This window comes from Otolemur garnettii, unplaced genomic scaffold, assembly GCF_000181295.1.
Source record: "Otolemur garnettii isolate 467f Iridium unplaced genomic scaffold, OtoGar3 scaffold00013, whole genome shotgun sequence".
NCBI lineage: Eukaryota > Metazoa > Chordata > Mammalia > Primates > Galagidae > Otolemur > Otolemur garnettii.
In genome coordinates, this window is record NW_003852408.1 from 30,266,324 (window position 1) to 30,283,201 (window position 16,878).

Genomic DNA, 16,878 nt, shown 5'->3' on the forward strand with positions numbered 1-16,878 from the left:
CGAGCCTTCTCCACCTTCTTAAGCCTATTTTGGATATTTCTTTTGCCATTTCTCTTTATTTTTCTAAAAAACCATTCAGGATTGCATTCAGGCTCATTTAACAGTTATAAAATAAAAACTTAAGTGTAGAGAGGGGAGGCGAGGAGGGTGGATGGGGGGAGGGAGGGTGATTGGAGGGGTCACCTCTATGGTTTAGCCTACAAGGGTACAAGTGAATCTTTCTAAAAGCAGAGTATGAATGTCTTAACTCAATTACTAAGAAAATGACATGAAGGCTACGTTAACCAGTTTGATGAGAGTATTTCAAAATGTATATGAAAACACCACACTGTACCCTGTGATTGCATTAATGTACACAGCTATGATTTAATAAAAAAAAAAAAACTTTAAGTGTTGAAAGCAAGAGATAGTGACTTAAAAAAAATAATAACTTAAGTGGCGATGCCCTTAGCTCAGTGGGTACATACACCAAGGCTGATGGGTTTGAACCCGGCCCAGGTCAGCTAAAACAACAATGACAATTACACCAAAAAATAATTCCAGGCAGATTGGAATTTTAGCCTGTAGTCCCAGCTATTTGGGGGCTGAGGCAAGAGAATTGCTTAAGCCCAAGAGTTTGAGGTTGCTGTGAGCTGTGACACCACGGCACTCCACCAAGGGTGAAATAGTGAGACTCTGTTTCAAAAAAAAAAAAGCTTAAGATATTTTATCACCCAAAAGAAGTCCGGATGTAGGTTGCCCAGGGATGAATAATGTCAGGAACCCAGGCTTCTATTTTGTTGCCCTGTAATTCTCCATCTCGGTGGTCCAGAACTTCTGTTCGAATTCCAGCCATCATGTCTATTTCCCATCTAGCAGGAAGGGGAAAGAGAAGATGTGGCCCCTCCCTTTAAGGGCACTAGGAGTAGCCCATTGCAGTCTAGCGCTTAATCACGGGGCCACGCTTATCTACCACGTGGCAGGCTGGGAAATGTGTTTTGAGCAGCTAGAAGCTAGGGATTCTTTTTTTTTTTTGAGACACAGCCTCTTTGTGTTGCCCAGGATAGAGTTCTGTGGTGTCAGCCTAGCTCTTAGCAACCTCACACTCCTGGGGTTCAGCTGATCCCTCTGCCTTGACCTTCCAAGTAGCTGGGACTACAAAGTGCTTGCCATAATGCCTGGCTAATTTTCCATTTTGAGTAGAGATTTGGTCTCAAAACTCCTGAGCTAAAGCAATTCTCCCTCCTCAGCCTCCCAGAGTGCTAGAATTACAGGTGTAAGCCATTGTGCCCCTTTTGGGGTGGGGTGGGGTAGGGTTCTATTTCTAAGAAAAAATGGGACAGTAAATATTAGAGGCCACTGTTGGTCTCTGTACACAAGTGTTAGTGCCAGGGCTCTGCTCCTTTTTTTTTTTTTTGAGACAGAGCCTCAAGCTGTCCCTCTGGGTAGAGTGCCGTGGCATCACAGCTCACAGCAACCTCAAACTTCCAACTCCTGGGCTCAAGCAGGGCTCCTGTCTCAGCTTCCCAAGTAGCTGGGACCACAGGTGCCTGCCATGATGCCCGGCTATTTTTTGGTTGCAGCCATCATTGTTGTTTGGTGGGCCCTGGCTGGATTCAAACCTGCCACCTTGGGTATATGTGGCTGACGCCTTAGCCACTTGAGCCACAGGCGCCAAGCCTTTTTTTTTTTTTTTTTTGAGACAGAGTTTTACTGTGTTGCCTTCAGTAGAGTGCCACTGCTTCATTGCTCACAGCAACCTCAAACTCTTGGGCTCAAGCTATCCTCTTGCCTCAGCCTCTTAAGTAGCTGGGATACAGATGCCTGCCACAATGCCCAGCCAGGTTTTTTCAGAGACAGTGTCTCCCTCTTGCTTCGGTTGGTCTGGAACTTGTGACTCAAGCAATCTACCCACTTCAGCCTCCCGGAATGCTAGGATTACAGGTGTGAGCCACCATGCCAGGCCCAGGATCTGCCCATTTTTATTTTTCGGAGATAGGGTCTCACTCTATTGCGCAGGCTGGAATGTAGTTCCATGATTATAGCTCACTAGAACGCATCCAGCTAATTTTTACTATTTTATTTTTTTTGAGATAGAGTCTCACTCTATTGCCCCAGGCTAGAGTGCCATAGCCTCAAAGCTCACAGCAACCTCAAACTCCTGGGCTCAAGTGATCTTCCTCCCCCAGCCTCCCGAGTAGCTGGGATTACAGGTGTAATCCATACCTGGCTAGCTTTTCTATTTTTAGTAGAGATGGGGTCTCGCTCTTGCTCAAGCTGGTCTCAGGCTTGTGTGATTGGGCGAGCAATCCACTCGTGTTGGCCTACCGGTGTTAGGATTACAGGCATAGGAGCCACTGCACCCGGCCCGATACTGTCATTCTTATCATTGGATGAAATAATTTTTTCCCCTCTTTTTTTCAGAGAGGGTCTTGATACAGGGTCCACATAGGCTGGAATGCAGTGTAGCCTGAACTCCTGAGCTCAAGCTGTTTTCCTGCCTTAGTCTCCCAAGTGGCTGGGCCAAATGTAGGCCATCACACCCCAGTAATATCATTTTGTCAGCCTATCACCACTAGATTGCTGTTCTTGTTCTATGGATGCAGAAAATGAGACTCAGAGGTTACTTGCCTCTGAGTCTGGTAGAGGAGATGAGAGATGGCTTTCTCTAGGGCAGTAATTTTCAAGTGGTTTGTCAAGAGAATTTTTAAAGATCATTAATTTTTTTCTAAAGAAATTCAAAGTACAGTTTTAAGTATATATGTGTGTGTGTGTATATATATATATATATATTTTTTTTTTTTTTGGAGACAGTTTTACCATGTTGCCCTCGGTAGAGTGCCATAGTGTTTTATAGCTGACAGCAACCTCAAACTCTTGGGTTTAAGCAATTCTCTTGCCTCAGCCTCCTGAGTAGCTGGGACTACAGGCGCCCGCCACAATGCCTGGCTAGTTTTGGTTGGTTATTGTTTAGCAGGCTCTGACCAGGCTTGAACTGGCCAGCCTCAGTGTATGTGGCCGGCACGCCACTCACTGAGCTACCAGCGCTGAGCCAGCGTAGTCTTTTTTTTACATCAACATAATTTAAGTGTGGTGTTAGACAAAAGACTTAAAACACTGCTCTAGACCATACTTCCCAGGTAGACCTGTACCATTTTGTTCTGATGTCGGGCACTTGCAAACCTTTATGTTGTCTGCAGGTTTCTCTCCTAGCATCGACATTTATAGGTTACACTCTTCAAACTGGACTCTCCAACTCATCCTTTAGAGGTTGTCTCTACCACATTCTTTTGTTTTCACCTACTCTTCATAGTACCTACCTGCTGTAGGCCTCAATCTTGGGGGTTGGGTGCTGTTCACTACCACAGGCCTGAGCCCGTAACGGTGCCCAACAAAATGCATTTATTTGTTGACAGCTTCTCATTACATCACTCATTCACAGCAAGGTAATGGAATAGCTTGGATCTAATCTAGGAAAAACTGCTTCCCAGTACATAAGTACTGGGAATTGATACAACAGCTTTCACTCTACAAATGTATCTCCTAATTAGCTATCTTTTTATCTTTTCATAATGGAATTTTTTTGGGAGGGGAGCCAGGGCTGGATTTTGAACCCACCACCTCCCATGTACGGTAGCCAGTGCCCTACTCCTTTGAGCTGCAGGTGCTGCCCTTGATAATGGAATTGAGGGGGTCTTCTAACCTTTTTCAAATCCTGATTGTCCCTAACTAATCCAGAATGTATTATCATCTTGCTTGCTCTAATTTCTTCACTTATTTGCATGTTTACTATGTGACAAGTGCTACTAGTTTTACTAGACACAAAGTGGTAAATAAGAAAAGGCAGATTAAGCTAAGGAGATCATTAAGGGCCTTGTAGGCAAAGACAAAAGTTTTAAGCCTTTAACTACATACATTTAAAGACTTCTTTAGCTATTGTGTTAAAGACAAGCTGGACAAAGGTGGATGCAGAGATCTCTTCCTAACTAGATGTCAGTGGCCTGAATTAAGGTGGTGGCATTGCACTGAGACTATTTTGGAGGGGAGTAAACAGACCTTGAAGCTTTCTGGAGTAGATGGCATTCTATCTGTTGAAATGAAACACTGGCAGTTTTAGAACATGTACTGACACGAGTTGAAGTATATGCAAGCCACACAAACACAAAAGTGGAACTGGAGGAAAAAAAAACGTGGAGGCATAGGCTTTGCAGTAATATTTACATATTACACAAAACAGGGAAAGTCAACAACAGAGGCCTTAATGGACACAACCAGTTGAACAGTCATTGCTTTTCTCTACATTAACAAGGAGGCTCATGAAATTTTATTCACTTTCAAGGGTACAGACAAGAATCAAGTTTTACAATTAAACACAGAAATAATGCAGCAATGTAATTACTGGCTTGAGGTTGTTCAGTGTGCCAAGAGCTATCTGGATTACCAGCTATCCAGTTTTCTCCACTCTTCAAGTGTTTGCCATGTGGCCACCATTAATCCTAATTAGAATGGAAAGGAGGTGTATTTACAGAGCAAATATTTTATTCTGAAATGCCAGAGACTGTTAGGATATGTCTGCAGTAACACAGGCTTCAGTTTATAAACAGGTCACATACTTTAAACAGGTTTACCTCCAAGTTAAACAACTTTCAAGCACAGCCTTCAGGACTTCAGCTGAAACAAAAGGTTTAAACTATTTTTGTCCTTAGCTAGAACACAGACTCCTGTTTTGGTTACAATGAAGGGAAATTCCCTAAACAGAACTGCTCAATCATATCTGATAACTGTAGTACCCCAAATCTATGACATGAACATTGTCAATGGATCACAGTTTAACAAGGTATCAGTTCCTCTGGATCAAGTCCACAAAGCAAGGGATTTCACAGATTTTTACCACCGGCTCCTCCAGGGCACTACATTAGGCACAAGCAGTGTAGTGTTTAACAGCTAAGGTTTTGATTAAGAGTTACTACACTGACAAAGACTGAATACATTTGTAAAGTATCCTCGTTCTTTCAATTCATTAGGAACTGAGACTATACTTCTAAAGATAAAAGGATCATAAAAACACACTGGAAAAAGAAAAATTATTGGATTTGACTGGACTGCTAATTGCCCATAGTTAAATTGGGAGGGGAGAGTGGGGAGGAAAGGAACCAGGAAGCCTTTGAAATGAGTTTTTATGCAATTATGCCTTGACATTGTGTTCAGATACTAATCCACTATAATTCAAGTTCTTAGAGGCCAATTATAAATTCATTACTTTGACATCAGAAGTACTCATCATAACATTCAGATTCCACTTAAATCAAGCCTACTGAAATTTTTTTTTTTTGAGGTAGAGCTCACTTTGTTGCCCTGGGTACACAGTGCTGGATTACAGCTCAGAGTAACCTCTAACTCTTGGGCTCAAGTGATCCTCTTGCCTCATCTTGAGTAGCTGGGACTAGACATCTACCACCATACCTTGCTGATTTTTCTATTTTTAACAGAGACAGGGGCTCTCTCTTTTTTTTTTTTTTGCTTAGGCTGGTCCTGAGCTCAAGTGATCCACCTGCATTGGCCTCCCAGTGTGTCAAGATTACAGGCATGAGCCATTGAGCACAGCCTGAAACTATTTTATTCTTTTTATTTATTTTTTGGTGAAGGATGTGGGCGCAACGATCCTGCTACTACCTCTTGCTGAAACTATTTTGTTCTGTTTTAAACACCTTTAAGACCTTAGCAGGCTGGTGAACAGAAACACTTCATTGTTGATTCAAGTAATACTGAACATGAAAAAAATAGCAAAATTTACTAGAATTCTCAGATTTTACATGGCATTAAGAGCATGAGGAATATTTTTGCAAACGTTAATTCAGTAATCTCAGTTATAATGAACACCTAAACTTTGGCATCTGCTACATTTAAAGCCAACCAATAATAGATCCTGTGAGCAGCCTTGAGTATGATTCAGTAAAAGCTTATCATTAAATTTCAATTTATCATTTGTCAGTGTTATGCCCACAACTCCAAATCACTCGCAAACAATTTTACTTAATGACACATTTATAACAAGAATCTATTAAAACCTCAAAAGCCAATGGGAAATGCTTTGCCTATTGCCTATGGTGGACTACAGTATAAAGCATAACTGGTAAACGTATAGTGAGTGGCAGAAAAATTCCCTTTATGTTCTACTGGTCCTGATAGAATTCTGCTTGGCAGTAATATGGAAGCATAAAGCCCTGTCTGCCAATGCAAATATCACTAGGACTTCCCTCCTCTTTTAAAAAGATATTATGCCCAAAGGAACCCCCAAACCTTTACTCTTTTCATGTAAAAGCAGATACAACACATACACAGCATATCTATGATACTGAAATTTATTGGGGGCGCTATTAGAAAAAAAAGCATAAAAAGGTTTCTAGGGTGGGTGTTGACAGTGGGAAAAAGCTTTAAAAACGTGAATTAGAGGTTAATCTCTTGGTCACATCATTTCCCTTTACTACCAACATTATGCTGTATCAAAATATCCTATGGGATTTTTAGTATCTGGAGTTTTTATAAGAACAGAATAAATATCTGTAGGACAATACTCCTAGAGTTCAGATTAAGAAATTCAAGATTAGCTCTAAACACAAATTTATAGTTTCCCAGAGGAGACAGCCTTATAAACTGACACCCAGTTAGGAAAATCAATTAACTTTTATCCAATCGCAATTAAAATTTAGCATCTATACTAAGAATTATATATTTGAGGCCGTAAGTTGGCACTGGCAGCTGAGTTCTAAAATTACCACTTATGATGCAAAATGAAGATCTACAATCTTTCTATAAAGCATTCTTTCTCTTTACACTATACTGTTACAGGTGACTTACCCATTTACTGTAAAGACTACGTCATGTTGTTATGAAGAAAAAACTATGATCAAAGATCATAATGTATTTCTGGAAGACCACACTCTTTCACTATACACAGTATATATAATAAAACAGGGCACATTCTGTATGGCAGTAACATGCAATGACTTGGTTGCAGAAATGTTAATGTAGTTTCAGCTACATCATAATTCTGTGTAGGTGTTTACAGTCTGGGAGCTATGAAAGAGTAATTATTACTTAATGCTATACAGTAAAGACATCTCGACTTACAATCTACTAGTTTTTAACATGGACTTTACAAAAAAAAAAGACTGATCTATAAAGCCTAAGTGTAAGGATGGACTTTATTTAAAAAAAAAAAAGTTTTGAGGACTACAAATTACAAAGTAAGAGCAGACTACTACATAGAAATCTAGTGAATACATTTTGCCTGTGCACGAAAACTTTATCAAAGTTATTATTCATTTAACAAATTCACCCCATTCACAATGTTATCTGTTATAATGCTCTTTTAAAGGTTACTATACCTTTATTTCAAATTATATATTACACGTTATTCCCTCAAGATGAACTTTTAAACACCAAACTCTTGGCTCATAAGATTGGCACCTTCAAAGGGGCAATTTCCACTCAGCTTCTGGTGGCTTCATTCCAGGCTAGTTTCTCTCATCAATTAAAAACCTTCAAAATGTTCACTTTTAACACAAAGTCTTTCTATCAAAAAATGTGACTACATTTTTTGCCTCTAATGCCTACAGACAGACGGGTAGCAGCAAGAAAAGGAAGATGAAATTTGAAAGGCAGCCATTAAAATAAATGAATCCATCGTATAGGAGAAATATTTGGCTCATGGCAATTAAAAAATGGCAATTAGCTTGAGTCATTACTGAATATTTAAAGAGAACGAAGCCAGTCCAGTATGACCAAGTAGAAATAAGTAATTATCATTGCACTTCATTCTTTACAACAAATTGTCTAAGCCAGTAAGAAATCTAAGTTTAGATTCCCAATTAGAACATGCTGACTCTTAACATTTTTCACAATTTTTACTGAGTTTTTACATCTGTCATTTCCCTTACTCCAACTTTCCTTGCAAGCCTTTTCTGTCATTGTAAGTATACTCTGAACATAAAATATCTTAAATGGTAAGACATTCTTACCATGAAAATGGTTATATTAAAAGAATACCATTTGTTTTGCTTGGAAAGATACAAACTGAATACAGAAGTTTCTCACTGGGAAAAAGCTCAATGTTCTTCCCATCGTCTATGACACATTTGATTTTTCCAATTTCAGAAAGCAAAAAAATGAGCTGAAGGACATCTGGGGTTAAAAATGCAAGAAAAGGTTAACATGCAAGCAATGGTCTAAACACTTGAGATTCATGTTAATGAATTCAAAATTATTGTCTTATGAGATTTTCATTGATGAGTAGGGCTTTGGGCATACCAAATTATCACACAAATCATTGCCTTTTGAGACTTTGGATACTTTTACAGTTTAATTTGCAAACAGAATTTTTATAACAAATTATTTTTAACCAAATCATATCTTGAAAACTGTTTATAGAAAACCCAGGGAATAAAGTGAACTGTTCATTGTGGAAGGCCTTAAATTACATTATTACAGTAGAAAATACAGGAGGTAGAAGATAACTGAAAAGACTAATGCAACATTAGATTCAAATCTATAGCTCCTGTAGCTACTTAAAACATGGTTTTAGAAACTAAACCCAACATTTCCAGTAACCATAGAAACAGTTAAAATAAAATTTGCCATGAAAGCCCTTATATCATGCTTGATATAGGGAGGTAGGAAGATGTAAGAACCAGGACACATGAGACATGACATTTTATCTACAACTCCTGTTTGCTTTACTGAGGGTGTAGTTTCAAAATTCAGTCACCTTCTTCAGCTTCAGACTCAGATTCTAGAAAAGGGGAAAAATGCAGTCAAGCGTTATATACCAGAAGGCAAAGTTCTTATTTGTAACTTTCAAGCTACTTATTGTAAGAAATCTTAATAATACCCTACTTGTATGAGAGGGATAATTCAAAAGCATTCCCATTTATGAAAATCTTCAAGTTCATAAATGTTTTCAAAATCTTCAATTTCTCTAAGGATGCTCAGTATTATAGCAGACATAAATATATTGTAATAATTAGTTTCTCCCACCTGCCTTAACTCAAGTAACCATTTGCTGTAGTAAATGAAGATACTATATTCTAGGCACAAAGTGGCATCAGAATGAAAGACGGAAGCCCGTGTGGACATATACTGTGGCCACGTGAAAATTAGTTTCTAAGCTTTACTACACCAATCTGCATAAAGGAAAAGACTTACCTTCTTCAGCATTTTTGAGCCACTCTACAAATTTCTTCATTTGCTCAAGGAAGACACTTTTCCCTTTTGCAACATGTGCATCTTTATACCACTTCAGAATGGGCTCTTCACTCAGGACTTCAGCTGTAAAGAATAATCATTACATTAGGGGAGTTTTATTTCTTTTTTTTTTTTTTTTTGAGACAGAGCCTCAAGCTGTCCCCCTGGGTAGAGTGCCATGGCATTACAGCTCACAGCAACCTCCAACTCCTGGGCTCAAGTGAGTCTCCTGCCTCCGCCTCCCAAGTAGCTGGGACCACAGGCGCCCGCCACAACGCCTGGCTATTTTTTGGTTGCAGCCGTCATTGTTGTTTGGCGGGTCCGGGCTGAGGATTCGAACCCGCCACCTTAGGTGTACGTGGCTGGCGCCTTAGCCGGTTGAGCTATAGGTGCCAAGCCAGGGGAGTTTTATTTCTTTTGAGACGGTCTTACTTTGTTGTCGCTGGTGGAGTACCCTGGCATCACAGCTCATAGCAATCTCAAACTCTTGGGCTCAAACAATCCTCTTGCCTCAGTCTCCCAAGTAGATGGGTCTACAGGCACCCACCACAATGCCTAGCTGTTTTTAGAGACAGGGTCTCATTTCTTGCTTAGGCTGGTCTCAAACCTGTGAGCTCAGGCAATCCACCTGCCTCAGCCTCTCAAAGTGCCAGGATTACATGTGTGAGCCGCCGTGCCGGGCCATCATTAGGGGAGTTTTTAAACATGTTTTCTACTTCAGGAAGAATTATAGTCATCTAAGGAGCAAATGCTTGCTTGTGAAACAAGACTCCTCTGAAAATAAAAACAACTATATGCATGTTTCTAAGTTAAATCTATATTTAAACACTGGTTTCTTCAACAATCAATTTCAAGAAATATAAAAAAGATGAAATGGGAACCATATATTAAGAAGAGACTTTTATCAACTTGTCAATGTACCAAACTACAACAAACTAGGGAAAAAAATTTATTAAACCAGCAACTTTGCCTCTTAGGAGACATTCTTGTCACAGTGGGGAGACGTGCTACTGGCATCTACTGAACAGAGGTGAGAGATGTAGCTCAACACTATAATGCACAAGATAGTCACAAAGAGTTAACAGAGTAAACTGGCCCCAAATGCTAGTAATACTGAAGTTGAGAGACCTGTATAAATGATCAAAAATATCTGGTAGAAAATTTACTAATTTTTTAAAGCATTAAAATGGTGATTTTATTAAAAAGAAAAAAATTTAAGTCATTATACTTCATATTTAAGAATTCAACAACAATTTCTAGGACTCCTTTATAATCTGGATGGGAGAAACGGGGGTAGAAATGTTCCCAAAGAACCTAATCACAAACTGATAATCACTGCAGCATGGGTACTCAGGAGTTCACTATCCCATACCTTCTTAAAAAAATAAAAAAAATCTCGGGAATCAGGGTAGATTCTTAGTCTAAGTTTAGAATATATCTATCAACAAAATGATCTATGAAAATGAGGGAACAGAATACATGTGCACACCACTGGGATCAAGGCTGGTCTGATTAATGCACAATTTCTTTTTTTTGGAGAGACAGAGTCTCACTTTGCTCACAGCAACTTCCAACTCCTGGGCTTAGGCGATTCTCTTGCCTCAACTTCCCAAGTAGCTGGGACTACAGGTGCCTACCACAGCGTCTAGCTATTTTTTTGTTGCAGTTTGGTGGGGGCCAGGTTTGAACCTGCCACCCTCAGTATATGGGGCCTGCGTCTTATCCATTGAGCCACAGGCCCCACTAATGCACAATTTCAAAGTGTTAACACCAACCACAGCAAATGAAGCAATTGTAATAGGTTCTCTTCCAACACAGATCTTGTCCTTCATAACCACTTTAGACCAAGCTGGGTGCAGTGGCTCACACATGTAATCCCAGCACTATGGGAGGTTGGGGTGGGTGGATTACTTGAGCTCTGGAGTTTGAAATCAGCCTGAGTGAGACCCTGTCTCTACTAAAAACAGAAAAACTAGCTGGGCATTATGGCAGGTGCCTGTAGTTCCAGCTACTCAGGAGGCTGAGGCAAGAGTATCATTTAAGCCAGAGAGTTCAAGGTTGCTGTGAAATATAATACCACAGCACACTACCCAGGGTGACAGTGAGATTCTGTCTCAAAAAACCCAAACCACTTTAGACCAAGGTTTTGAAATTGGGATCACAGAAACAGGAATGATAACTGAGATAAGGCATTTTAACCCTAAGTGTTTTAAACTGGTCTTGAAGGAAGGTAGACACTGGGTGGTAGGGTAGTCCAAAGTCTACAGAAATACAAAAGTATGTCAGGGAAGGGACCTGACATATGTCTATCAGGGATAATGGCTTGAGTATAGAAATCAAAGCTTTAGGCTGAGTAATGAAAGCTTTATTTATTTATTCAAGAGACAGAGTCTCACTGTCACCCTGGGGTAGAGTGCTGTGGTATTATATTTATATACTGTCACCCTTGGTACAGTGCCGTGGCATCACAGCTTACAGCAACCTCCATCTCTTGGGCTTAAGTGATTCTCTTGCTTCAGCTTCCCGAGTAGCTGGGACTACAGGTGCGTGCCACAATGCCTATTTTTTTGTTGCAGCTTGGTCGGGTCCGGGTTTGAACCCACCACCCTTGGTATATAGGGCCTTGGTATATACTCACTGAGCACAGGTGCTGCCCTGAATAATGAAAGCTTTAAGATTTTAACTTGTGATTGGAAGTTAGAGATGTTTTGACACCAATCTAAAAAAGGCAGCTAATATAATCAGAGGTGACTTTATTGGTGACTAGATATAAAATAGTACAGGGAACTGATGTTCAGATAATTACTTTTTTTGTGTAGTTTTTGGCCAGGGCTGGATTTGAACTCGCCATCTCCAGCATATGGGGCCGGTGCCCTATTCCTCTGAGCCACAGGCACCTCCCCCGATAATTACTTTTATAATGAGTTTTCAAGGACTTTTATTAAATTTAAAATTTAGATTACCTTTATAAAAAAGCACCACTATTTTCTGGAAGGCTTTCATGAAATGAATGTTGTCATAGCAATACTCCTGAATCTTCAGTAACAGAGTCAGCTCAGACTGACCTTGAGTAGTAAAGGCAGCAAGTAGAGGGCTGTATTGCTTTTAAAGTAAAGGGGAAAAAAGATTTAGTTATTATGACCATCCATTACAAAATTCCTGTAGCACACTAAGAACTACAATCTGAGTACTGCAAATTAAAAAAAATAGAGTAAGGCAGAAAAATCTACTAAGCACCTACATCAAATAAGCAATACTGCAGCAAGTACTCCAAATAACAAACAATATTAAGATGGAGTGAAAAAGGGAACATTCCTATTTCCCTATAGTCCTGCAGGCTTAAACTCCTTTAAAACCCATTCTTGTTTTTAACTTGTGAACCAAATAAAACCCAACTCAGACCCCAAAGTGTTATCAAGAGCTGTTGTATGTTATTTGTCTACTTGCTGGTGGGTTATCCCCAGGAACTGTGATAAATTCTCTTAGAAAAGTCTGGTCATCCCTCACTTATCCCCACCTGAAAGCAGAACAGTTTGCTCTCGTCAAGGCACAGCTCTAACAATACCTTCAAGTGCTTGATGGCTTGCTCTGCTACAAGCTCCTCTTTTTTGTTCCATTCCACAGTGCTCATTACACTGGACCAGACTATTCCGATGACAACTGGTTCTGGGATGTTGTTTTTTTTCATCTCCTCCTTGACATATAAAATTATCTGTAAGATAATCCAAGTTTAGTAAGAGAAGTCATTTTTGATACATACATACTTCACATGTCAAATCTAGACCTTTTATAAAAGAGTTAAAAAAAAATTCCCAAGCAACTAGAAACAACTACACATTAACAGAGACTCTTTGAAACTGAAAGGGGTGTTGAGCCCCAACCTTACATCTCTGGGCATTAGTAAGGTCCTGAATAAACAAATGAAAAAGACAGGGGCAAAGTCAAAAGTATAACTGGCCAGGTGTGGCGGCACACATCTGTAATCCTAGTACTTTGGGAGGTCAAGGCAAGAGGATAACTTGAGCTCAGGAGTTCAAGACCAGCCAGAGCAACAGCGAGACCCCATCTTTACTAAAAATAAAAAAATGGCCCTGGGGCGTCAATAAAGTTACCCTTTAGTTGACAGGGGCAGCAAAAAAACAAAAACAAAAAAACTAGCTAGGCATTGTGGCAGCTGTCTATAGCCCCACTGTCTTACGAGGGAGGCTAAGGCAGGAGGATTGCTTGAACCCAGGAGTTTGAGGTTGTTGTGAGTTAGGCACTCTAGCTTCAGCAACGGAGTAAGACCTTGTCTCAAAGAAAGTTCCAGTATAACATTTATAACTATCAACTCAAACTCATCCCAGTTTTATCTCAGAAACTAAAGTTTCTCAAATGAGTGAAAATTTCTATGCCAGAAGCTTAGCCATAAAAAGATGGTTTAAACAAAAGCAGCTTACATCCTTAAATGGATCACCACGGGACATCTGTTCTTGAAGTTCCTTCTGGAGCTCCTTCCGAGCTCCTATGGTTTGCTGATTCCGAACATACTCTGACAGCTCTTTTAAGCCTGCCTCTGTGAAATACTTTGTGAAGTGTTCAACGCTTTGCTTATTGGCAGGGAAGAGTTCCTGAAAGATGAATTAATCTGGTTAAATGTCTTCAAATCAGAAGAAAAATACCTTTTCTTTTCACAGATTTAAAAATACATCTACTGGCAAGACTGGGAAGGAAAAAGTTACGTACCATCAGCCTATTATCCATGCTGACTTTCCGAAGACTTGCAGCTACTGCATTGATATCTTTTTCATTTATCCACGATTTGAAGAGCTTTACAGCAAAAGCTGCTGAAACCCCTAGGAAAGAAAAAAATTCCTGGTTTCAATTCCTGTATCCCCTGAAAGCCTCATCTTGACAGTTTAACCACATGATACCACTTTCCCCCGCCAACTTACTAGTGAACTTTACTCTGCCCCTATTTATCATTTCTCCAATTTCTCTATTCTACCATTTGCTAGTTGTGTATTCTTGGCCAAGTTACTAAGTATTTTCTAACAGGTTAATTGAGGGTAATAGTTCCAAGAACTAAAGGCACCTTAAAATAGTACTCCAAATAGTTTAAAAAATAAAAATTAACTTTCATCACCTAATCACCTTTTGTCTAAAACCTAGATATCTGTTGCATGTGTAAAGCAAGCCATTAAACTGGGATGCCAAAGATATATGTTAGGTATGCTCAATTGAAATTAGCTTATTAAATTTAAGGATGGCTAATAAACAAAGACCATCACACAAGTCACATCTATGAATGGCAAACCATGCCCCACCTTTTTCATTATCAGTTCATCTTTCAAGCTCTTACTCGCCTCGCTTTCAAGTCAATTAAATACCATTCTTTACTAAAGGTTGATTACCTTCTTTAACCAAATTCTCATTATAAAGGCTATTAAGAATGGATGCGTTAAGTGTTCCATTCGCCAGAAGAACACCAGTCAACATAGCCAGCTTGTTCCTCTCCGACTCTGAAAAACCCTTTAAGAACAGCAGCAGCTGTAAAAGTAAAGAGTTAAGGATTAAAGGAGCAACTGCATTAAGAGAGGAAGTACAGCGCAGTCTATTGGTTGTACGTGTATGCTCTAGGGTCCGGCCACCAAATTCGTGTTTTTATTATAATACACATCAGCTGAATGATCCTGGGCAAGTCACTTAATCCCTGTGCCTCAGTTTCTTCACATGTAAAATGTGGATAATAAAACCTGCCTCACAGGGTCTTTATGAATATTAAGTGAATTAATATAATCAGAACAGTGCCTGGTAGTTGATAGATAAATGCTATTGCCAACAGTACCAGATTTTTTGTGTACCTGTATTTGAAATACCAAAAGCTGAGACTCAAATACCAAATAGGCTGAATTTATTGAGCAAATCTCACTTTGATTTTTAGTCCTTTGGCATTTGCCAAGCTGAGAAACAGTGCACAGCAAGTTAGACATACTGTAAACTAAATGATATACCCTCAAACATTTCAATGACACCTTACCTAAATATCCAAAATTACCTCAATCTGTGGCACAATGAGGACCTAACATTCCCCTTTCTGACCCCAACTTTTTCTTTTCCACAATGCATATTACTCCTCCTACCTTTTTCACTTCATCTTCAAAACCTTTCTCCAGGTATTTGTAGCGCCTGATTAACTTGTTAAAAACCTATGAAGAACATTAAATAAATTCAGTAACTTCGTATGTGCGCAGATGCCAGGTCCCTAAAAGATCTAGGTCAGTACTTCTGCGACCTTTGCTACAGTATTTCTAGGAAAGCAAGAAGTCAATCTTCCACTGAATGTAACAGGTTATAAAATGTTTACACCAGTGAGAAGAGTTTGTCAGCTCCCAAATCCTACATATACCAATGCTATTAACACTTTAATAGCTAGCTCTCAGCAGATTTTTACTGCTGTATGCTAAAAAAAGGACTAATCATCGCTCAAACACAACTCATTTACCCATTTGTAGGACGTGAACAGAGTAAAATCATAAATATAGCTCTATGTTTCCTGATAACAATGTACAGGTTAGATGTATTTGAATTCTTTGCTTAAAGAAACACAAATACAATTATGCATGAAACTTTCAAATGAGATCTTCATTAATAAGGTAATCTATTTATAACTCATTTATCTTTAAAATTAATCATACAAAGGCCAGGCACAGTGGCTCATGCCTATAATCCTAGCACTCTGGGAGGCCGGGGCAAGAGGATTGCTTGAGCCTGAGCTAGAGGGTGCTGTGAGCTATGAATGCCAAAGCACTCTACCCAGGGCGACAGTTTGAGAGTGTCTCAGAAAAATAAAATAAAATAAAATAATATGAAGAATAATTCACCTATGGAAAATAATAGGGAACGGATTTTCTTTTTCAGCTTGACTTTATCCTTAAAAATGGAATTATTCCAGAAGGACAGATAGGAAAGGGAGAGCTAATTTAATCTTTTCTATATTGTTCGCTGTAACACATGTGCAGTTTTAAATTCATCTCACTGCACCAGGAACAGCATTCTAAAACCTGAAAATCAAATTCTTTCAACTTTCTACCTTCAACTTTTCAAAAGCAAAATATTCCTTAGATATTAGTCAGATGGATACTGAAAGTAACTAGGTAAAATTTCACTTACCTGAGCAAATGCTTGCATGGTCTCTAGGTCTTCTTGTGCTGCAAACACGCAGACATCTGTACGCATCATGTCATCTGCCAGTGTACCACCTGGGGCTAAGGCGTATTTTGCAAAGAAATTGCAGTGACTCTCATTTTAAACTAAAAAATATTTCTATCTTACTTTCTATAAGAATTTTCATTATAAAATAAAGTAAAGCAGGAATAAATTTACTACCCAATGAAATCCATTATTTAACCACACAATAGTGCCAAATCTGTCATAGGGGGATGTATGGTTACTTGCTTTACATGTAGGAAACAATCCTTTAAGTTCCCAAAGAGACTTTGCTATAAAAATCCACAAAGTTTATACTTTAAAAAAGGGGGGCAGGGATAAACCCAGTGGGGGCATTAAGTATGATCGTTTAACTGCTGAAGTTGGGAACAGATGAGATGTTCATTATACTATTTTCTTTAGGATATGTTTGAAAATGTCCTTAGTATTTTTTTTTTTTTTTTTTTT

General features: G+C 39.2%; 1 protein-coding gene across 2 annotated transcripts in view; it reads right to left on the minus strand.

Annotated features, from left to right (window-relative positions):
- Positions 1–7,159: 7,159 nt before the first annotated feature.
- BZW1 (basic leucine zipper and W2 domains 1) overlaps positions 7,160–16,878 on the minus strand; it is a 14,618-nt gene continuing 4,899 nt past the window's right edge. The window contains exons 4-12 of one of the 2 annotated variants that reach the window (XM_003785040.3): positions 16,375–16,469; positions 15,345–15,410; positions 14,616–14,751; positions 13,948–14,057; positions 13,662–13,832; positions 12,788–12,934; positions 12,186–12,324; positions 9,184–9,306; positions 7,160–8,770 (exon numbers count right to left, since the gene is read on the minus strand). In XM_003785040.3, coding sequence (XP_003785088.1) covers positions 8,739–8,770; positions 9,184–9,306; positions 12,186–12,324; positions 12,788–12,934; positions 13,662–13,832; positions 13,948–14,057; positions 14,616–14,751; positions 15,345–15,410; positions 16,375–16,469 — 1,019 coding nt within the window. In that variant the 3' untranslated portion in view covers positions 7,160–8,738. The remainder of the gene's footprint in view (positions 8,771–9,183; positions 9,307–12,185; positions 12,325–12,787; positions 12,935–13,661; positions 13,833–13,947; positions 14,058–14,615; positions 14,752–15,344; positions 15,411–16,374; positions 16,470–16,878) is intronic. The other variant, XM_023510443.1, reaches the window with a different exon arrangement.